This window comes from Strigops habroptila, chromosome 16, assembly GCF_004027225.2.
Source record: "Strigops habroptila isolate Jane chromosome 16, bStrHab1.2.pri, whole genome shotgun sequence".
NCBI lineage: Eukaryota > Metazoa > Chordata > Aves > Psittaciformes > Psittacidae > Strigops > Strigops habroptila.
Window position 1 is genome coordinate 6,842,736 of NC_044292.2, and position 21,803 is coordinate 6,864,538.

Genomic DNA, 21,803 nt, shown 5'->3' on the forward strand with positions numbered 1-21,803 from the left:
GATGGGGTGCTGAGGGCGATGGGGCGCACAGCGCGGTGCGGGCAGGGGGTGGCGTGGGCAGCCCCAGGAAGGCGCGGGGCACTGCTGGCGGGGTTTATCGGTTTAATGGCTGGGAAGGCAGGCGGGCCGGGGCGAGGGGAGCCGGGAGCCGGCCCTGGAGCAGCTCCGGAGGCAGGAGGGGTGGGAATGGAGCCGAACATTGCTGCAGCCGCAGTGGCGAGCGGTGCCAGCGGGGAGCCGGCAGCGCTGCCAGCCCAGGCGCCGCGGTCATGCCGGGCAGCACACAAGGAGCCGGGTGCCCCACGCCGCGCAGCTCGCTGTGCACAGGGCAGCATGGGGTGGCTGTGGGCTGGCGGCAGCAGGACGGGGCTATAGGTGGCAGCGGGGGCTCCTCCGGGTTGGGCTATGAGCCGTCCGCGGCGGGAGGAGGGTGCCGAAGCGCATCCTGGTCCATGGTGGGACCTGCCAGCCTCCTCCCGCCACGAAGAGCCAGGGTGCAGCGTGGCGTGGCTAGTGCTTGGCTATGTCCCCCTTCTTGAGGATGATCTGCCGCTGCCAGGGTGCCAGCTTTGTCTCATCGTACCCGAGAGTCCTTAGCTTTTCCGACTGCTCCTTCTCCTTCTGCTCCTCCTCCCTCTTCAGCTTCTCCTGCTCTTTCCTGCTTGGCAGCAGAGGGCACAGGGCGCCGTGGTCACCAAAGCCACCACAGCCACCATGCCCGCCTGCCCGCCCGGGGAAGGGGCTTGTGGCACTCACCGTTTCTGCTCCCTGCGAAGGCAAAGGGAAGAGCGGGGTTAGCGGAGCCATGGGTGCAGCTGCCCAGCGCAGCATCCCCCAGCCCCGGCTCACCTCTCCTCTTCCAGCTTCTTGCGCAGGATGTCCCTCCTCCAGGCCGGCATGCTGGCCAGGCGCGCCTCCTCCTCCTGCTCCTGCAACAGACACCCGCGTTACCGGCACTGCCGGCAGCCCACCCTTGCCACCGGCACCACGGGGCAGCGGCATCACCCGGCGCATGGCACCGCTCATCGACGCTGCCCCTCAGCACCAGCCTTTGCCAGTGCGGGGAGGAGGAAGGAGTGCGCGGCGTGGCCAGCCCTTCGCAGCACACCACAGCTTTATTGCACTGACACGCGGGGGCTCACACCGCCCGGCACCGCAACACCACGCCAGAGGGGAGCGCAGCCCCGGCGCTGCGTCCCGCACAACACACCACCACAGCAAGCGGCACACCGCAACCTCGGCCTGCGGCCGCGCGCACCAACACCAAGCCCTCCGCTGGGCTGAACCCAAGCACCAGGTCCTGCCGCTGCCGGCACCCGCTCTCAGCCAGCCCCGTGCCACACCGCCGGCACAGCCTGCCACATCCCGCCGGGCTCAGGTGTCGGACATCTCCACCTCCTTCTCCTTCCAGAAGGAGAAGCTGCGGTCGATGAAGCGACAGACATCCTCCTCGCTGAACTCGCCCAGCTCCGGCACTGGTACCGGCACTGGTACCGGCACTGCTGCCCTTTCCCCCCGCGGTGGGGGCATGGCGGGGGGCTCCGGCAGCCTCGGTGCCACCTTGGTGGGGCTGTCCCCAAAGAACTCCTGCACCAGGTCCTCAAAGCCGTCGCACCAGCAGCGGTGACCGGCCTCGACCCGCTCGAGCGCGGCGCGGTGGAAGCGGCGCACGCGGTGCCAGCTGTGGCTGCCCAGGCGGTCAAACATCTCGTAGCAGAGGAGGTGGCGGAAGCGCCGCTCCTCGGGGCTCAGCGGCATCTCCAGCAGCTGGAAGTAGCCCAGCATGAAGAGGTCGAGCGGGAGGCTGTCGTGGGGCATTGGCGAGCCGCCGACGTGGGGCAGGAAGTGCTGGGGCCAGTATAGCACCGTGGCGCGGCTCAGCCGCCGGATCTGCCGCCCCGGCACACGGCGGGCGACGCTCCTCCAGCGCGCCAACAGCCGCCCCGCCGCCCGCCGCCGCCCCGGCCACTGCAGCCGCTCCTCGCCGGGCACCGCCGCCAGCACCCGCTTCTTCCAGTGCTCCAGAAAGAGGCAGATGGCGCGTTCCTTGCGTGCCTCGGCACGCTCCCGCGGGCTGCTCTGCCGCGGTGCCCCGTCCCCGTACTCCTCCTCCAGGACGGGCCGGCGGGTGCTGCCGGGGGGCTGCGCACGCTTGCGCTTGGTGACCCTGGGCAGGGGCGCAGGGGCCCCCCCCGGCCCCTCGTAGTTGGCTTTGAGGCTGCGGACGGACACACCGCATCCCAGGATCTCCCGCTGGGCATCGTGCTGGGGGCCGGGGCTGCTCACCCCCCCACGCCCCCTGAGGCTCTCCAGGCCCCCCAGGGCAGCCGGTGGCACTGCGGGCACAGCCTGGTGGGTGAGGGCGAAGCGCTGGGGCGCCGGGGCCCTGTGCCGCGGCAGGAGCGGCACCAGCTCCTGCGCCAGCTGCCCGGGCAGCAGCGGCCCCGGCTGCACCTCCTGCATCACCCGCAGGCTCCCCAGCTGCCTCTCCACGTGCCGCACATCCTCCTCCCGCATCGGCTGCCCGGCGGGTCCCGGCGGCCCGTGCCGGCACAGGGGCGGAGAGCGGCTCCCGGGCTGCGGCGGGAGAGAGGGCAAAGGAGCTCTTGAGGCCACGCCATGTGCGCCTCATGTCACCATCACCCCGGGGCGCGATGCCCCTGCATGCACATGGGATGGTCCCTGGTTGGGAGCTGGAGGTGATGCCTCACACACCATGTCACCAGGTCCGGAGGTGCTGGGCCGTGCCCGCGCCACGCTCGCCACCCCGGCACGCAGGACCCCCCTTACCTTGCGGCGCTGCTCCTCTTCCTCCTGCATGCGGAGCTGCAGCTTGCGCACCATCACCTGCCGCTTCCACTCGGGAATGGGCCGGCCCTGCTCGTCGTGGCTCGGCACCAGCGCCTCCGCCTCCACCGCTGCCCCAGCGCCTGCTGCCGGCACCGGCGAGCTCCCGTTGAGCACCGGCTCCGGTGAGCCCCCTGCCAGGCAGCGCGGTGGCCCGGTGGCCTCAGGGGTGGCCGGTGGGGTGGGCGTCCTGGTGGGTGACGGGGAGGACACCGGCGACTCTGCCTGTGGAGAAACAGAGGGTGGTAGGTGCCCACCCACCACACTAAACTGCCACCGGCTCCCCTGCCCCTGCCACCACCTACGTTGGCCCCTGCCTGGCCACTGCCGGAGAAGACGGTGGTGAAGCCTTTGCTCTGCGGCGTCGGCTTGAGGCTCTTCCCAGCCTTAATCTCGGCCAGCAGCTCCGAGTTGTCACCGGTGGGGGACATCATGTTGAAGGACTTGGTGCCTGGAGGGAGGCAGGGTGGGCAGTAAGGGCCCTGCTGCCGGCAGCCCCCCGATGCCCTGGATGCACCGCAGGCTGGCAGGGCACGGGGGTGGGTGGCTGATTGCCCCCCACAACTGGGACCCCCTGGGACGCCTGCCAGAGCAGCATCCCCCATCCCTCCCCACTGCAAGAGCAGTGACCAGCCTGCGGAGGGATGGGTCCGTGGCTGGTCTGGCAGAGTAGGGCAGCCCCGTGCTGCCTCACCGGGCGCCCTGGACCCCCTACAGCCCCCAGCAGAGATGCACCGACAGCCTGATCCAGCCCCACACCATCCCCAAGGTCCGCACAGCACCAGAACACGGCAGCACCACCGGCAATGCCCATATACCCCGCGAGCACCCACCGTCCGTGCCAGCCATGTGTGGGTCCCTAGCAGCCCATGGTGCTGTGCCAAGGCAGAGCCCCCTCCCCAGTGCCCGCAGCTCGCCCCGCTCGGAGGGCTGCGGGTGCTGAGGGCACAGTGGGGCGTGCGCGCTGCCATCCAGCGCCGCTGAGACCCCGCGGCCCCGGGAGCCGGCACTAATAAAGCGCGGGGGAGCGGCCGGTGCTCACGTGGCGGGGTCACGCCGGCCGGCTGAGCGTGAACAAAGGCTCTCTGTGTGCGGGGCCGGCGGTGGGGCCCCGGCACTGCCAGCCCTGCCCGGCCGCTTCGGCAGCCCCGCGCCGTCGCTCGGGAGCCGCGTGGTAGCCAGCCCGGCGATGCCGTGGCGAGGGCTCGCAGGGCCCCAGCGCTGCCGGCAGTTGCCAGCCCCAATGGCCATCGATGCCCCGTAGTTCCAGCATGGGATGGTGCCATGTTGGGCCCCTTTGGCACCCCCTGAGCAGGGAGGCGTGCGGGGCTGCGGTACTTACTCTTCATCTGCCTGAGCGCCTTTCCTCCTAGGGGGAGAAGCAGAGAGGCGGCGCAGGGCGCGCGGCAGAGGAAGGATTTGGCCACCGCGAGACAAGAGAGAAGAGAAGCGGCCAGCAGTGAGAGCAGGCAGGGGCGGGCGGGCAGGGGGGCCCCCACGCCAACACCGAAGGAGAGAAGGACAGAGAGGCCGTCAGGAGCCACGCAGCCACAGTGCCGCAGGAGGAGATGTGCCGGTGCCGCGGTGCAGCCAACGGGACGGTGCCCGGGATCGCTCCCCGTGCCCGCCCGGCACCCTGCCACTTACTTCCCGTGGAGGAGGAGGAGCGGCGAGCGCCGGCGGGGGTCTCGGCCATCGGTGGTGGTGGTGGAGCCGTGGAGCAGGCGGCATCGGGCAGTGGTGGCGGTGGCGGTGGTGGCGGCAGCTCGGCACCGGGCTTGCTTTCCCCATTGCGCATGGTGTCCGCTGAGATGGGCGATGCCTGGAGGAGAGCAGGGGCAGGCGTCGTGCGGTGCCGGTGGTGCTGAGCCACGCGCAGGCTCGCGGCACAGGGCTGGGGTCTCACCTCCTCGCTGTGCGCCATTCGCCGGGGGCCGGGCTGCTCGGCTGCACCGTGCCCCAGGTGCTTGTAGTAGTCGCTGGTGCTCGGCTGCTTGCCAAAGTTCCGCGACCGCCGGCTGGAGTCGACCCTGCGCAGGCCCTCGGGGCTGCTCTCGCGCGATGCCAACTGCAATGGGGAGCGCGGCTCAGCGTGGCCGTGCCCGGCTGCAGCCATAGGCCAGAGCCATGGCACAGGGGTGGCCGTCGGGCAGATGCCAGGCTGGGGGGACGGCAGGCGCATGCCCCAGGGGTCCCCTTGCACAAGGCTGCACAAGGGGCTGTGTGCCAGGCTGGCAGCGTGCACTATCAGTGCCTGGCACTGTGACCCCCCCAGCCTGTGCCCAGGAGCCTCCCCTGGGATAACCCCGTGGGAACAGGAGTGCCAAGCCCCAGCCCCACGGATTACAGGGAGCTAATCCCCTGCGAGGCCAGGGCCCGGTTCCAAACCTCCCTCTGAACAGGGCTCTCAGGCAGCGCAGCCTCGGCTCACCCCGGCACATACCACAGCGGCTTTGCAGGTTGTGCCGCAGGGGCTGTGCCCGCTGCCCGGTTTATGGTGCTGTGGCAGCACGGCCCTGCTCCCCGTGCCAGGGGCCCTGCTATTTGCATTTCCCCGTGCGCCATCTCCACCCGTGGCACTCGCACGGCGCTCGTCACCGCTGCCAGCACCAAGTCAACAAACACCGTCTCAGCGCTTCCTGCTCCGGCTGCCGCGGGCGCGGTGCCAAGCTTGGCTCCTGCTGTGGCAGCCCCTGCCCTGGTTTGATGTCGGGTCTGCACTGCTCAGCCCCATTGCATGGGGTGCCTGTGCCGCTCCAGCACCAGGCTGGCATGTCCCCAGGGCAGCCCCGGTTGGGGCCACTCATTAAGTGCTAATGAGCCAGGGCTGTGCGCAATGGGTACAGCAGGGTCCTGAGCCCACACCAGCATGGCACACAGTGCTCTGCCGAGCCCCCTGTCCCATATACCCCTGTCCCCTATAGCGCTGGGCTATGCCAGCACCCCGGCCATGGCCGTGCACCGGGTTCCTGTCACCGGTGGGGTACCAAGAGCCATGGTTGAGGGTCAGGACAGCCCCAAGCCCCCCACACCCCACTGCCCCCCCCAGCCCTGGGGGGCTGCACCCCTCTTACCTGTGCCCGCCCGGCTGAGCGCTCTCAGCTGCTGGCAGCACCGGCTGTGCCACCCGACACCCACAGCGCCGGGACACCGGAGCCGGCCGCTCGGGTTGCAGCCGGCGCGGCTGCGCACGCCCAGCACGGTGCCGGTGGCATCGCCCGGGCTGCATGGGCGCGGCTGTGACACCCAGCTGCACGGTGCCGCCAGGCTGGCACCACAGTGGAGCGGGGCCCCCGTGCTGGGGCATGGCTGGGCACCGCTTGCTGCACCCCGGTGTGTGCCAGCATCGCGGGCGTGTGGCCTCAATGGGCAATGTCTCCTCCTGGTGCCATCAACAGCTAATGGCTCCCCATGGGGATCGGTGCCTTTTGGCACGTTGTCCCCTGAGCTGTGTCACCAGGAGCGGCCGTACCTCTCGGCGCAGCGCCTGGTTCTCCACGTGCCGCAGGTTGTTCTTGGCCCGCACGTAGATGTCGGCGGTGTGGGGCGCAGCGGGGGGCGCGGGCGCGGGGTAGCCAGGGGGTGGCGGTGGTGGTGGGGGAAATGTGGGGGGCGGCGGTGGGGGGGGACCCTCCCCTGCGGGCCCCCGGCCCCGTGGCCGCGTCTCGGGGTCCAGCATGTCCATGTACGCCTGCATGTCCGCCAGCGCTGGCTCAGGCACCCCTGCGCAGGGCAGGGGGTCAGGGGGGGCTGGGCCCGTGCCCCCTGCCCCGCGCCCCACGGCCCCGCACTCACGGGCGGCGGGGGCCCCCGGGGGGCCGCCCCTCTTCTCGCCGGTGCTGGACTGGCTGGAGTGGCAGGAGTCGTAGTTGGAGAGGGTGCTGGCGGGGGAGCCCACCTCGAAGCGCGCCTGGGGTGCCGATGCCGTGGTGTTGGGTGAGGACATGCCCGAGTCAGGCTGCCGGCACTCCCCGTCCGCCGAGGGGTCCCGCGACAGCACGCGGTGCTCCACGTTCTGCCGGCACAGCCGTGCGGTCAGGCACGGGTGGGAGCAATGGGCTCCTGTGCGCTCCCCATGCGCTCAGCCCCAAGGCACCACCGTACCATGTTCTCCACGGTGCGCAGGTACTGGGCGCAGTGGCTGTGGCCGTTGTAGTCGGCGAGGTCGGCCGCCGTGTAGCCATCCTGGTCGCGGATGCTGAGGTCGGCACCGTTCACCACCAGGATCTGGCAGCACTGGGGAGAGTGGGGGCACATGGTGGGGCTGGAAGGTGGCTCCCCACCTCTACCCGCTCCGGCACCGCGCTGGCCACCAGCACCCACCTCCAGCTCGCCGTTCTCAGCAGCATCGTGCAGCGGCGTGCCGCCCCAGCCGTCCGCGGTGATCTCCCCGCCGTGCAGCAGCAGCCAGCTCAGCACTTTGGCATGGCCACGGCTGGCGGCGAAGTGCATGGCCGTGGCGCCCTCGGCATCCCGCTCCGACAGGCTCACCGTCGTGAAGCTCATCTGCGTGGCGGGTGGGTTGAGCACCAGTGCTGAGCACCGCATGCCATGCCATTGTGCCACGCCACCACGCTGTGCCCGGCGCTTACCAGCCAGACGATGACGGTGTTGTGGCCCATCTGTGCGGCAGCGTGCAGTGGGGTCATGCCGTCGTGGGCGCACGCATGGGGGTCAGCCCCACAGTCCTGCACCAGGTACTGGATGATCTCCAGGTGGCCTTCCTGGCAGGCGAGGTACAGCGGGGTGGCCCCCGTCTTGGTCTGGGCACTCAGCGTGCTGCAAGTGGGGCACAGGGCCCGTCACCCATGGCCACTGCCACTGGCGCAGCACCGGGATGGGGGGTACAGGGTGCAGGGGTTATAGGGGTCACAGGGACACAGGGATATGTGTGACAAAGGGACACACAGGAGCATGGCAGGGTGCTGGCTGGGTCCAGGCAGTGTGGGTTGGGAACAACCCACCCCACAGCTCCCCACTGGGTGCCCGCACAGTGGTGGCTGCTGCGGCGGGAGGTCACTAAGTTAATCAGCCTGCTTAGGCTAAGCTCCTTCCTCCGGCTGTTTTTGGACACTGCAATTTAGCCCTGTTTTTAAATAAGCAGCTTAGGCAGCACCGGCTGCGGGGCAGCCGGCAAGGAAAGGCTGACCCACACCACTCTGACCCACACCACGCTGACCCACACCACACTGACCGGCACCAGTGTGCCTCCTCTGCTCCCAGTCCTGAATTGCACATCCCAAATCACACAGCCTGCATCCTGCATCCCAAATCCTGTATCCCTGCATCCCACACCCCCATATTCTGCATCCCCCCCATCCCGCATCCCCGCCACGCAGGAAGCCGTTTCATTAAGTGCTCCATAAAAACCCCTTTTGAATATTTAAAAGAGGAAGAGCAATAAATACTCTGCTCTGTTATCACAACGATCGTGGGCCCTTAATAATTGATCCCTGTAACTGTGAGACGGGCCGCGGGCAGCGCTGCCTTCCCGCTGTGCCGTAGCACTGGGCCAGCATAACCAGGGGCTGGTGCGGTGGTGATGGAGGCTGGGCTGGGGTACGGTGGGCCGTGGGGGCACGGGCACACACATTCAGCCCCTGCTTGCCGTTTCACACTAATCGGGAAGGGGTTAAGCCTCTTGGACAAGCGCTGGTAAACTGCTTTGCCAGATGGCCTCGACCCCACACTGGGGCCACCGGCTGCTGGAGACTCCATGGGCCGGTGCTAAGGTGGGCTGGCAGCGCCAGCATCCCACCGCGGCGCCCGGGGATTGGATTCCGTGGCTGTAATGGAGCCTCCGGGCGGGCGCGGGGCCGGGAGCGGGGCCAGCCCTAAATAATTCAGGGGGAAGGCGTCAACGGCAGCGGAGCAACCCCGGCAAGAAGCGTGAAAGCCAACGCCAGCGCCGTGCCGCACCGGGGCCGATGCAGCAGGCACCGAGCAGGAGCTGTGGTTGGGCTGGGGCTGGGCTGTGGGCCATGGGGGGTTAATTCCGCCCCCCCAGGTGCCGGGGCTGAGTTGACACACCTGGGGAAGGGGATAAAGAGACGGGGCTGGGGCTGGGGAGGCCGTGGTGGTGCTGGTGAGTGCCATGGGGATATAGGGAACCTGCAGTGGGGTCTGTGGCTCTGGTGGGAAGGATGGTGGGCTGGCATCGTGGGCCCCAGGGACAGAGGGGTGCTGAGCCCCAGTTCACCTCTCGCACACCCGGGACCCTGTGGATGTGGGGGAGCTGCGTGTCCCCCTTGCATCTGTATCCCTCCAGCCCACTGGGCATGGTGTGGGGCAGCAACGTATCCCCCCGGGGCTGGGGGTTATTTCTAGCAGCCTCTGCCCACCGCAGAAAATCGGATTAGGGGCCACCTAATCCCTGCCGTGGCCCCGCGGCGAGGCTTGGCACCCCGTGCCCGGGGGGCTGCTGTGCCGCGTAAGCGGGGGGCACCATCGGGAGGCGAAGCGGGGAGGACGCTGCCACCTCCAGCGATGCCCGCGGCACCGGGCGGGCGGAAAGGTCGGCTCCGGCGCGGGGAGCGGCCTCTCCCCGGCGGGCAGCCCAAGCCATTTACATAACGCGCGGACAAAGGCGGCTGTGTTATCGCCCCGCGCCAGCAGCACCGCGGCCGGCCGCAGTATTTCTGCCAGCGCTCCCCGCTCTCCTCCTCGCCCTTTCTCTCAGGGCCATAAAGAAGGTGAGGCTGGCTGCCTGCGCTGATAAGGCTGCGTTGCCCTTGGAGCTGCGTGATGCGGGTGGCTGCGGTGTTTGTCCCCGGGGTTGGCTCCTTGCCCGGTGGCCAGAGGGAGGGATGGGGCAGCAGTGGGGACCCGCTCCCCCACCAGCCCCTCTTTGCTGGCAGCGAGAGCCGTTACCTGGGGCAGTGTCCTAAGAGGAGTCGCAGGGAAGGGAAATCCCCTTTGGCCGCGGCATAGTGGACGGGCAGCGCTCCCGTGTTGGTGGCTGCCGTGGGGTCGCTGCCTCCGAAGCGGAGGAGCCACTCGATCACCTCGTGGTGACCGAAGCGGGCTGCCAGGTGTAGGATAGTGGCACCGGAGTTGTCTGTATCCTGCGGGAGGAAGCGGGGTGGCTGTTGGCACCCAGGACCTGAGCCCCTCGGCAAGGCAGCGTGTGAGGCGCCACGGGGCATCACCCAGAGAGAACTGGCCATGGGAGGGTGGGCTGGCTGGGGTGGAGGTTCCGGCCACACGAGGACAGGACCATCGGAAGGACCATGGGACGAGCATGTCGGCCGCCCAGTGGGGCCTGCATCCGCACCCAGCGAGTGCTGCACAGAGCCCCCTTGTTCCACCTTGTCCCTCGTGTGGGACAGCTCCGGCCCGCGGGGGCTCACCGCAGAAGCCCGCTGTGCTGCCGGCCCAGACCCTGCCCTGGCGTGCTGACCCCGTCCTTCCCGCTTAATCCCCTGGCCCTCCGCCGCCTCCTCTTCCTCTGGCCCCGTCACATGTCCTTAGCTCTCGGCCGGCCCCGGGACAAGCCGCTTACCGCCCCGGTCCCGCCGTTGTGTAACCCCGGGAGGGAGGGTCTGTGCGCCCCTCGGGGCTCAGCCCCGCCGGGGTACCGGGGGCTCTCCGGGCCCGGTGCTGGCCGTGACCCCCCACTCCGCCCCGCCCAGACGGGGCCGGGGAAAGCCGCCCCGGTTCCCCGCGCCTCCGGTGTCCCCCCGCCGCCCCCCCCCGCGCCCCGCTCGCACCTGCACGCCGCAGCCCCCCTGCGTGAGCAGCCACTGCAGACAGGCCAGGTTGCCGGTGGCGGCGGCGTCGTGGGCCGGTGTGGCCCCGTTGCGCGCCCGCGCGTCCCCGCGCAGAGCGGCCTCGGCCGCCAGGAAGCGGAGGCAGGCGAGGCGGCCGGCGCGGGCGGCGTGGTGCGCGGGGGAGGCGCCCAGCGCGTCCCGCAGCCCCGGCCGCAGCAGCCCGGCCGCCCGCAGCCCCCGCAGCGCCTCCACGTCGCCCTGACGCGCCGCCAGCAGCGCCCGCTCCAGCGCCATCCCGGCCCCGACGGCACCGGACCGGGCCCCGCCGGCCCCGGCCGCCGCTTGGCACTGCGCGGCTCTCCCGCCTCGCCGCCCCCCGGCCCCGCCGGCTCCACCTCCTCCTCCTCCTCGCCCGGGGCCGCCCCTCCGCCCGCCCCGCCCGACGGCTGCCCGCTGCCCGGAGCTCTCCGCCCGCTGCCCAGGGCGGCCACGCTTTGCCGCGCTGCAGCCTGGACCGGCACCGGCCCGGGGGACCTCAAGAGCGGCCCGCGCCCAGTTGCCGTCACTGCCTTCCGCGGTCCTGGGGAGCTGCTCCCCTCTCTCCTCACGGGTGTCCCCATCCGCCGCCCCGACGTGCGCCTGCCGGTCCTGGCAGCACCGTGGGGAGCGGGAGGATGCTGGCCTGGCTGCCCTGCCTCGTCCTGCCGCGGGGGAGCCGGCACCGCGGGAACCGACGGCGGGTCACCGGTCACGGGCAGCGCGGGCGGGCAGGGGCAGCCCCGCGTCAGCACCGCGGACAGCGGCAGCGCCGCGCGTTCAGCACCGCGGACAGCAGCGAGCCCGCCTCGCCCCGCCCCGCCGCCGGCCCATAAAGGCGGTACCGGAACCGGTACCGGAGCGGCGGAGCGCTATGTCCCCGTCGGGGGCTGCCGTTGCCGAGTTCTGTAAAGTGAGAGCTCCGGGACACCCCCGGATCTCCCGGCCTCTCCGTCCCTGCCAGCCCGCCCTGTCCATCCCCGTCCATGCACCGGGGCCGCAGCCCGCCGGGATCCCCCTATCCCCGACCACCACCGGAGCTCCGCCTCCCGGCACCGGCACTCCGCCCCTCGCGGCTCCCGCCCACCCCGCCGGCCTGGGGGTGCGGCCAGGCGCTGCTGGCCAATGGGGCTTTGCGGGAGGCGTGCCCCCAGCCGGGCGGGGCGCGGCCGGGCGCGGTGCTGCCGCAGCGCCGTTGCGGGCGGGGCGCCGGTGCCGCCATGTCGGAGCGGGGGGCCGCGGGCCCGGGCCCGGCCGCCATCCAGGTCTCCAGGTACGGCACCGGGGAGGGCTGGGCCGGGCAGGGCTGGGGGGCTGCGGGCGGGGGTCTGCGGCCGGGGCCGGCCCCGCAACGGGATGTTAGCGGCGGTGCTGCCTGCAGCCGGCACCGACGGTGCTGCCTGCGCTGGTCACGCTGCCGGCACCAGCATCCCTGCCTGTGCTGGTGATGCTGCCTGCGCCGGGCACAGCGAAGCAGCGCTGTGCTCTTGCCCTATTGCCTGTGGGCATGGCAGGGTGTGTCCCGGTTTTCCTGCCTTTTCCTGCTGCGGCTCCCTGGCATGGCCACCTTGCCAAAGCGTGGGTCCTCTCTAGGCCCATGCGCAGCCATTGCCCCATCACCACCACGCCTCTCCTTCCCTCTCTGGTTGATTATTTAACACCGGCAAAAGCTGCTGCTGTCCCGGCCGAGCCGGCTGCCCCCGGCACAGGGGTGATGCTTCCTTCCACTCCCAGCGGTAATTTGGGGCAGTTTCCGCTGCCGCTCGCAGGAAGCCACGTGCAGGCAGTGCCGGTGACGTTGCTGGCATCACCGTGGTGAGATGGCCCAGCACCTCATCCGGTAGGACCCCAGAAGTGCCCCCGGGCGGCTGAGCCGGGTGGGGGGCACGGCACTGGGGTGCAAGCTCCCATGTCCCTCCCCTGGCAGGATCATGCGACCGGATGATGCCAACTTCGCTGGGAATGTCCATGGGGGAATCATCCTGAAGATGATCGAGGAGGCGGGAGCCATCATCAGCACCCGCCACTGCAACTCCCAGGCTGGGGTGAGTTGGCACCAGGGACTCACCAGGCTCTGGCTCGGTGGCTCTCTGACCCCCCTGCTGTGCCTCAGGGATCTGGGGACCTCCCCAGTTGTCCTCCCACACTGGAAGCACTTGCTCCTGAGTGCAAACCACGGCTGCTGCCGGAGCATGGCCCTAGTTTCCAGGAGCATCCCGCTGGAATTGTTTTACAAGCAGAAACATTACGATGCTGCTGGCAATGTTTTAACTGCCAGGAAGGGCGAGTCGGAGGTGGCCCTGCTGGCGGTTATGGGCGGGGAAGGAAGCATGGCCATGGGCTGATAAGAGGTTGAAACACCAGAGCCACGTGTGGCGCGGGCCGGCCCCGGTGGCATGGCTGCGGTTCTACCCTCGCTGTCCCACATCCCCAGGAGCCCTGCGTGGCCGCGCTGGCGCGGGTGGAGCGGACGGACTTCCTCTCCCCGGTGTGCATCGGCGAGGTGGCCAATGTCAGCGCCGAGATCACCTACACCTCCCGGCACTCGGTGGAGGTCCAGGTCAACGTCATGTCTGAAAACATTTTAACAGGTGAGTGGCTGCCAGTGGCTCTGTACCAAAGCTCCAGGTTCTGGTGATGAGCCCGGAGCTCGCGGTGCTGACCCCGTCATCCAGCAGCGTTGGGCAGAGGGAGATGATGTGTCTTTATTGAGAGGGCTGTGAGTGGCGCAGGGAAGGGGCAGCCAGGCAGGTCCCTGGGGACTGCGGCTCCATTGATGGCTTTTAGGGAAGAACAATGAATCTGCTGCTGGCTCCTCCTGCCTAATTTGCTGCTTGTGGCGGCCTTTGGTCTGAAAAAGGCCCTTTTCCTGCTGTTGCTGTGGCAACCGGCTCAAATTGCCAGGACGCCTTCCCAAAAGTGCATTGTCACATCCGCTCCGAGCCAAAGCCCGGCAGGGCAGGGGCCTGCCCGGTGCCAGCGGCATCGCCACGGTACAGGTATGGCCAGCCCTGTGCTGTGGCAGCGCCGGTGGCAGGATAAGCACTGCTGGTGTTGGCACAGTCACCCTCTGCCACTTCTCCTCCAGGGGCAAAGAAGGTGACAAACAAAGCGACGCTGTGGTACGTGCCGCTGTCCCTGAAGAATGTGAACAAGGTCGTTGAGGTTCCCCCCATCCAGGTAGGACAGCTCGTGTTGGTCACCGAAAACCAGAGCTAACCTGGCCCCATCGGCACCCCCGGTAGTGCTCGTGGCTTTTCTGACCGCAGTATGTGAGCTCTTACCAGCTTTTCCTTCCAGTATGCGAGAAAGGAGCAGGAGGAGGAGGGGAAGAAGCGTTATGAGGAGCAAAAGCTGGATCGGCTGGAAACAAAGCAGAGAAATGGAGATGTGATCTTCCCCATCATCAACCCAGGTACCATGGGTGGCGTGTGGCCTGTGCAAACAGTGCTGGTAGGATGAGCTGGTCCCCGAGGCAAGTCCAGCCATCCCCAGGCACGTGTGGCTGCAAGTGTGCTCCGAAACAGCGCATCAGGGATGGGAGTTTGGTGGAGGGGGAGCTGGGTGGGCACCCGTGATCCCGCTGGGCTGGTGGGTGGGATGTCCTCTTCCGAAACATGGATCCTTGGGCAGACATGGAGAGGTGGCGTGTGGGGATCATCGGTGGGGGTGATGCGGGATGAAAGTTGCTCAAATGCTTTTTCCCCTCTGTTCCCCCTGCTCACAGACAGGCAGACGAAAGGTAAGGCTCTGCGGGCGCTGCTTGTTTTCCTGCGCTAAGCACCTTCAGCATCTCTCGCTAGACAGAAAATGCAGCCACCAAGAGCAGTTTTCCCCTGCTGGCAGTCAGTGTGATCTCTGTCGGATAGATTTAGTGGCAAGTCAGATGTCACCCGTGTGTGCCAGGGCTGGGGGGGCTATGCCAAGGGGAAAGCGTGGCTCTTTGGAGATGCCACTAAGCAGCAGGTTTGGGGAGATTCAGCTGGTGGCCTGAGGAGGGACAGTGTACAGCCATGGGCTCTTAGAAAGCTTTGAAAGAAGAAACAAGCTGAGCTGCAATAAAATTGGTGGCTGGGCAGCAGAGGGAGGTGGCAGCCCATCAGGTGGTGCGTAGCCTCTGCTCTTGGGACTTCTCAGGGCCCATTAAAACGCTGGTTTGAACATGCTTCAGCTTTGCATAACCCAGCTTCACATCTTCTTCCTTCAGATGGTTTAAGATAGGGGCATACGGGTGCTGACCAAGCAGCTCTGACCTCTGCTTTGCTCTCTTTCCCCAACCAGAGCCACACACCGTTGGCTACAGCCAGTCCAGCCTGATCCATCTGGTGGGACCATCCGACTGCACGCTGCTGGGCTTCGTGCATGGAGGTGAGTGAGCGCTGCCCCCTCCAACAGCTGGCTGGGCTTCTCACCAGCGCAGAAGCACGGTCTGAGAGTGGCTTGTTTTGTCTCGGTGTTTCCAGGAGGCAGAAAGGCACTTCCACCATCTGTAAGGTTCAGCTTTGCTTCAGCTGAGACAAAAGCTTCATCTTTTTCAGTGCTTAAAAAGGGCTGTGAAAACTGACACACTCAAACTGTAAATCCTTCAGTTTTGTCATCATCTCTTAAGTTACAAATCTTGGATTATAAACACCCATGCACAGTGACTGCAATTTGCTGGAGCAATTTCCTCTTGGCTGGCAGTCCTCATGGCTTGGGCAGGGTGTGTGGTGTGAGCCAGGGAGAGGCGCGTTTGCCAGGGGCTGGGACGATGCTGGATGCTGCTCTTCATCTAACTGTGTCCTTTAAGAAGCAAACAAACAATGTGCCTCAGAGGCTTTTCCAAGCAGGAGGTTTGTGTGACTGCTCTTACCTTGGAAAGATGAGGTTTGCTCAAAGAAATGTGAAAGAGCCAGAGGTGACGTAAATCTGAAGCCCAAGTCTGTGAGGCATCACCCTGATGGCACTCTTGTGGTGGGACTGGGGGTTTCCTGCAGCTGGGATTCGGCCTCTGGCCCAACTCCTCAGTATAGCTGTGGTTGTACAAAGGCCTTACTGATCTATCTGTGGTTTTCCTCAAATCCTATCGGCTTCCCTGAGTCAGGACCCCTCTGTTCCCCTCCTAGGTGTCACCATGAAGCTCATGGATGAGGTTGCTGGGATTGTGGCCGCCCGCCACTGCAAGACCAACATTGTCACCGCCTCGGTGGATGCCATCAACTTCCACGAGAAGATCAAAAAAGGTAGGGGGGTGGTGATGGGGAGTGGTGATGGGCACTTTGCTCTCCTGCAGTGCCACGTCCTGGCTCCCCTGGGTGCTCACTCAGGACATGCTGGCAGAGAAATATAGTCCCTGTTAGATTTGTCCTTGTGCTGAGAAGCTCTGCTTAAAATAAGGCTTAAGCATAAAGCACACAGGACCCCTTTCTCCCTTGCCCTGGGCAGGAGCAGGGCCCGCCTGCCTAACCATCCCCTCTGTGCTTCGCAGGCAGCGTCATCACCATTTCGGGGCGCATGACCTTCACAAGCAATAAATCCATGGAAATCGAAGTCTTTGTGGATGCCGACCCGTTCGTGGACGAGGCTCGGGAGCGGTACCGTGCCGTCAGCGCCTTCTTCACCTACGTCTCCCTGAGCAAGGAGGGGAAGCCCCTGCCCGTCCCGCAGCTGCTGGTAAGAGCTCTCGCCACCAGGCTGCGAGCCAGCGGGGCCGGCCCTGCTCCTGCTGCTCCAGGGCAGAGTCCAGCCAGTTCTGCCCGACAAATCCTCTTCCCTTGAATTACTCAGCAGAAAAATATGTGTGAAAGAGCCTTCCCAGGCCTCAGGGTTGGTTGGGTTTGCTTTTGTTATTTTTACACCCATTTCCTATGAAACTTGACAATGTGGGGACTGGGGATTTCTTCCTTTCCCATGGGTGAGGACAGGCACCATGCAGGCTCTGTAGCTTCCCCTGCCATGCACTGGAGGGGACCCTGCACAGTAAGGGGGTTCCTCTCCCCATGGTGTCCCCGCTCCAGCCTATTTTTAGCTCTCCTGATCCCAGCACAGCTTTGACATGGTGCTGGGGGCTGTTCCTTCGTTAATATTTGATCCCATGCAGGTCTCCTCCTGCTCTGTGTAGGAGTGCATTAACTGTCACAACACGTATTGTGCAGAGCATGGGTTTTCCTTTACATTTCCTCTGCGTGGGATTGCTGCATGGCCGCGAGGCAGCTCACGCTGGTGCCTTTGCTCTCTTTCTATCACTGTCAGACGGAGACGGAGGATGAGAAGCGGCGCTTCGAGGAAGGGAAGGGCAGGTACCTGCAGACCAAGGCCAAGCGGCAGGCGCAGCTGCAGCAGGCTGCCCTGCAGTGACCCATCCCGCCCCGCGCTCCACAGCCTTCGCCCCACCAAGGTTCCTGTTAGTGTCGTGTCCGCGCCGGGCCTCGCGCCCTTTGCCTGCCGCCGGAGCCGCCGCGGCCGTGCCGCTGCTTCGCCGCTCATCGGTTTAGCGCCGTAGACCTTGTGCTTTAGGTGGCTTCAGCGTGCCCCGGGAGCCTTTCCCATCGCTCGCCATTCACCTCTGGAGCTGTTTCCACTGTTTAATCCCGCCAGAGAAGGTCCCTTTTCCCCATGCTGGAGCGAGACGGAGGCGCGTGGTGGCACAAGGGATGCGCGAGGCCCCGAGTCTGTGTGGTGCTGTGTTAAACTTGCCGGTACATCCTGAACCAAAGCTTATTACGTACGATACTTGGGACGAGGAACGCGCCCCGGGGTCGTATGGAATGTCTGGGACCGTTTCGTTGACATCTCTAGGTAGTTTCTCTGTGCACATCTAAGTTATTTAAGGAATCCTGTGGCATAAATAAAGTCTGTTGTTGCTGACTGGAATAAAATGGGTTGTTCCTTTGCGTGTTTTTGGGTCGAGCAGCAGCAATTTGGTGCGGGAGTTTTATTCCAAACCATTGTGCTGCTTCCCCCAGGGTCCCTATGCTGGTTCTGGAGGAACCAGGAGGAAATCTGCCTGTTTTGATGGGAATCACAGAACAGATACCGCAGCCTCGCAACTGCACGGTGATGCTCGGTGCTCAATGATACTCGGAGTCCGGTGATGTTCGGAGCTCAATGGTGCTCGGAGCCTGGTGATGCTCAGAGCTCAATGATGCTCGGAGCCCGGTGATGCTCAGAGCTCGATGATGCTCAGAGCTCGATGATGTTCGGGGCCCGGTGATGCTCGGAGCCCGGTGATGCACGGAGCCCGGTGATGCTCGGAGCTCGATGATGCTCGGAGCTCAATGATGCTCGGAGCCCGGTGATGCTCTGGGGGCCGGCGCTCGGGTCCGGCGGCGGGCAGGGGAGCACGGCGGGGCCAGCACCGTTCCTCTGTGCTGGTACCGCAGCGAGCCCGGGGCGGGCAGCCCGTGCTCGGCGTTGACCGACGGCCAAACCCAACCGCATCCACGCCCCCCGCACGCCCCGCTCCGGTCCCCGGTGCCTCCCGCGGCCACTGCCCCTGCGCGGGGCGGAGCTCCGTTTCCCGGGCGACGCGGGGCGGGGCGGGCGCCGCCATGATGGCGGCGGCGGCGGGGTGGCGGGGCCGGCTGGGCCGGGAGGGCCGCGCCAGCCTGGCCGCGTTCCTGCTGGGCGCGTCGGTGTCGGCGCTGCCCGCGGCGCTGGGCTCCCCCGCCGCGCTGCTGGGCTCGCCGGGTCTGCGCGGCCGCATGGCCATCGCGCTGCACGCCGCGGGCGTTAACGCCGCGCTGCTGCTGCTCTACCCGCGGCCGCTCTACAAGGTGCGGGGGGGACCGGCACCGGGGACTCGGGGCGGGGGGCGGTCGGGATGCACCGGGGATAAGCCGCGGCGGGGCTTTGCCTCCGTCTCTTTCTCCCTTCCCGTCTACCTTCGCCCGCAGATCGCCGTCCGGGCCTGCTTCCTGGGCTTCGCCTTCGGCTGCGGGCTGCTGCTCAGCGCCGGCCGCTCCGCCTGGCGGCACTTCGGATGGTAAGCGGAGGGCAAAGCGCCGGCGGGGCCCGGCGCGGCGGCTGCGGGGCCCGGCACAGCGCTCCCTCCTTGCTCGCCGCAGGTACATGTGCTCCCTGTCCCTGTTCCACTACTCCGAGTACCTGGTGACGGCCATCAACAACCCGCGCAGCCTCTCGCTGGACTCCTTCCTGCTCAACCACAGCTTCGAGTACAACCTGGCCGCCCTCTCCTCCTGGGTGGAGTTCACGCTGGAGAAGATCCTATTCCCAGGTTGGTCACTGTTTCCTTCCGTGCCAACCATCCTCTGCCTTGCCTGATAGCAGCGTAACCCCCCTTAGCTGAGCCATGCTGACAGCAGGGCAGGGATTTGCCGCAGCCTTGATCTCTCTGTGCTCAAAGCAGGTTTCAGTCCTGGGGGCAAAGGGAGAACCCCCCTTGCTCTCACATGTAAGGCTGTCTTTGCTATGTAGAGGGTCTTCCACTCTTTTCCACCTGCACACCTCAAGCTGCTTTGGTGGTACAAAGAACGATGCTTCAGTTGTATCTGGTGTCGTCTTTTGACCTGGAATAGATTCAGGTCAGCAAAACCTGTTGCTGTTGGGCCAATCTGTGGTGCTTCCTTTTGTTTGGGAAGGGGAAGATGTTCTCCTTCCCTGCTTCATAACAGCAGTGTGCGCTTCAGAGCTCCCCATGTCCAGCCTAAGAACATCAGCTTGACTCCACACTGTAGAGCCGGGCTGCCCTTAGGATGTACAAACGCTGTGTTGGGGTGAATCTGTGTCAGAAGCTTCTACTTTTATGTGTTTTAGTGTTGGGACAGCAGCACACGGAACACTGGCTGTGTTTTACCCATTATCATGCTTTGGGATTTGGGGAAAAGCCCACCCAACCCTGTGCATCATGACCACAACCAGTGCTGCCCCGTTGTGACCTGTCCTTGTTGCCTTGCAGAGCTGAAGCAGATCACCTGGCTGAGCACTGTGGGGCTGCTGATGGTGATCTTTGGGGACTGCCTGAGGAAAGCTGCCATGCTCACGGCCGGCTCCAACTTCAACCACATTGTGCAGAACGAGAAGTCGGATACTCATACTCTGGTGACCAGCGGGGTCTACGGGTGGTTCCGGCACCCGTCGTATGTGGGATGGTTTTACTGGAGTATTGGAACACAGGTACTATATATAATGTGCTCAGATACTTTCATCTTATAACCTGGGTTTGTCTTCTTAATGCTGCCCCATACCCTTAATGGGATGCAAACTGCTCGTGGTCAGCAGCAGGGGTGATGTGTCTCACACCAGCACATAGCAGTGATATTTGGGAAGACTCCATCACCTTAATTTGTGGAATAAGCAGGAGTGGTAAGGCCAGGGTTTGAGCCAGAACACCCTTGGAAGCTCGGGGTGTGATCTTCTTGCCTATAGCTGGTGTCCAGAGTTTCCTTGCACCCCTAAGGCCAAAATGCCTCCTGTGAGCAATGAGGCTCAACCTCGCTGCTGCCAAACACCGTTCCTATGCTGGACAGCAAAGAAAACTCCCTCTAAGAGTCCTGACCAGAGGGTGAACTGATCAGTAGATGTGGATGGGGACAACCCTGGTTTCTCCGGCGGTGACAACCGTGGTGTCTGTTGGCAGGTGCTGCTCTGCAACCCCATCTGTGTGGTGGGCTACGCGCTGGCGTCGTGGCGCTTCTTCAGGGAGCGGATCGAGGAGGAGGAGATCACCCTCATTCACTTCTTCGGAGAAGAGTACCTGGAGTACAAAAGGAAGGTGCCGTCGGGTCTCCCTTTTATTAAAGGAGTCAAAGTGGAGCTGTAATGCAGGTGAAAACCAGCCTGGCAGAGCGGACGCCCGGCTCCAGGCGCCGCAGGGCGAGGGACGACGTGTGGCGCCGGCACCGGGAGCAGCCTGATGGTAAATCCCGGCTGCCCAGGAGGAGCTGGCGAAGGGCTACAGGTCAATACATGATCAGAAGCTCGTTCGTTCTCCTCGAGATAAGTCCTTTGTTGCACATTCAGGGATCTTCCAGATAACTTAGCCTGTAGCGACCCTAAAGAGAATGGAGCCCTCCTGCCCGCTGCATTGTACTGAGACGTCTCCGGGCACAGCTCTGCCCTCCCCATGCAGGAAAAGCACTGGGCAGCGCGTCCTTCCTGTGGCATAATCCTATTTTAAAGCTTTCTGACCTTGCGAGCCGGTGGCACAGTGTTAATCTCTTTAGGCCCCATTCCGCAAGCTGTTGCTGGGCTGAGCACAGGAGCCGGCTCTGGCTCCTCGGGCACAGGGACCTGCCCTCTGCCTGCCGGGGAGCTGGCACCGCAGCACCGTCCGGTTCCATCCCAAGCATCAGCGTTCACAGGGAGAACCCTTCCGAGCACCTCTGAAACGCTGCAGGAGAGCGGGTCCTGCTCCCTCCTCCCTCGGCTGCTGCTGCGGATTCGGGAGCCGCTGTTCCAACCGCCTCTTGTTCCCTCTTCCTGCTTCCAAATCGCGCTGCTTCCTATCCTGCCGGGCCGCCGCCGTCCTGCAGGGATCCCAGGGTTTTGGGTGGGGAAAGAACGGCGGCTGCCGGGCTTGCCCAGGGCTTTAGTGCTCGAGATCCTTGCCTGCTTTTATAGGCCATAGCTGGGATGTCAGCGCTGGTAGGAGCTGCTTCTAGGGGAATTCTCCAGACGGGGATAAAGTCTGGCTAGCTAACGCCATTTTAGACGTGACCATTTTGGAAATGGTTCCTACTCGAGCTTTGTGGTATAACTTATTCTGTCGTTATATACCAAAGAGGATCACTGTTTTCTTGAGTTTTACGTTAATTCTTCCTAGCTGGAATGGAAACGAGCTGCTCATCAGTTCATGCTTGGGGCTTGCGGAGTGCCTTGGTGGAGGTGCTGTGGAATGGCTCAGGAAAGGCGGTGCTGATGGAAATGGCTTTGGTTTGGTTTTGGTTTCTTTTTATATAAAAACCAAGGAAAAATGTTGCCAACCTCTGTCTGGTGGTTATTTGGAGTTCTCTGGAGGGGCCGGTGACCATCAAACCCGGAACCCTTAATGTTCTAATCCTCAGTGGGTTTGCAGAACACTCCAGGGTGAAGCTCTGTGAGGAGCCAGGAGCTCACCAGGCATGGAGAAGGTGGCCAAAGCTTTAGGACAAGCTGCAGTAGGAGATCACCCTGTACCCCTGTGCCATTGGGATGTTTTCAGACAGCACCAATGCATGAAGCACGGGGTGGTTTTGCTCTGCTGCCGGCTGGCAGGATGCTCCCAGGCCTGGG

At 65.2% G+C, this 21,803-nt stretch overlaps 3 protein-coding genes across 6 annotated transcripts; 2 read left to right on the forward strand and 1 right to left on the reverse strand.

Moving 5' to 3' along the window:
• Positions 1-89: 89 nt before the first annotated feature.
• ESPN (espin) lies at positions 90-10,879 on the reverse strand. Its single transcript, XM_030507847.1, has 15 exons — positions 10,557-10,879; positions 9,718-9,911; positions 7,440-7,626; positions 7,171-7,353; positions 6,952-7,083; positions 6,643-6,862; positions 6,320-6,570; positions 4,754-4,915; positions 4,495-4,669; positions 4,190-4,216; positions 3,153-3,298; positions 2,791-3,072; positions 850-929; positions 757-768; positions 90-658 (listed from the first exon to the last, which is right to left on the reverse strand). Exons 1-15 carry the CDS (start codon positions 10,848-10,850, stop codon positions 511-513), a joined length of 2,493 nt encoding a protein of 830 aa, XP_030363707.1. The 5' UTR covers positions 10,851-10,879; the 3' UTR covers positions 90-510.
• An 863-nt stretch (positions 10,880-11,742) lies between these two features.
• Positions 11,743-17,449, forward strand: ACOT7 (acyl-CoA thioesterase 7). Of its 4 annotated transcripts, none has more exons than XM_030507849.1 (10): positions 11,743-11,865; positions 12,520-12,637; positions 13,027-13,183; positions 13,681-13,772; positions 13,893-14,007; positions 14,320-14,334; positions 14,874-14,960; positions 15,698-15,814; positions 16,060-16,244; positions 16,824-17,449. In XM_030507849.1, exons 1-10 carry the CDS (start codon positions 11,813-11,815, stop codon positions 16,926-16,928), a joined length of 1,044 nt encoding a protein of 347 aa, XP_030363709.1. In that variant the 5' UTR covers positions 11,743-11,812; the 3' UTR covers positions 16,929-17,449. The 4 variants fall into 4 exon arrangements, with proteins under 4 accessions (XP_030363709.1, XP_030363710.1, XP_030363711.1 ...); XM_030507851.2 differs by lacking the exon at positions 11,743-11,865 and adding an exon at positions 12,131-12,432; XM_030507850.1 differs by lacking the exon at positions 14,320-14,334.
• A 649-nt stretch (positions 17,450-18,098) lies between these two features.
• On the forward strand, positions 18,099-21,514 carry ICMT (isoprenylcysteine carboxyl methyltransferase). Its single transcript, XM_030507855.1, has 5 exons — positions 18,099-18,346; positions 18,467-18,555; positions 18,638-18,807; positions 19,489-19,706; positions 20,170-21,514. Exons 1-5 carry the CDS (start codon positions 18,122-18,124, stop codon positions 20,350-20,352), a joined length of 885 nt encoding a protein of 294 aa, XP_030363715.1. The 5' UTR covers positions 18,099-18,121; the 3' UTR covers positions 20,353-21,514.
• The last annotated feature ends 289 nt before the right edge of the window (positions 21,515-21,803 follow it).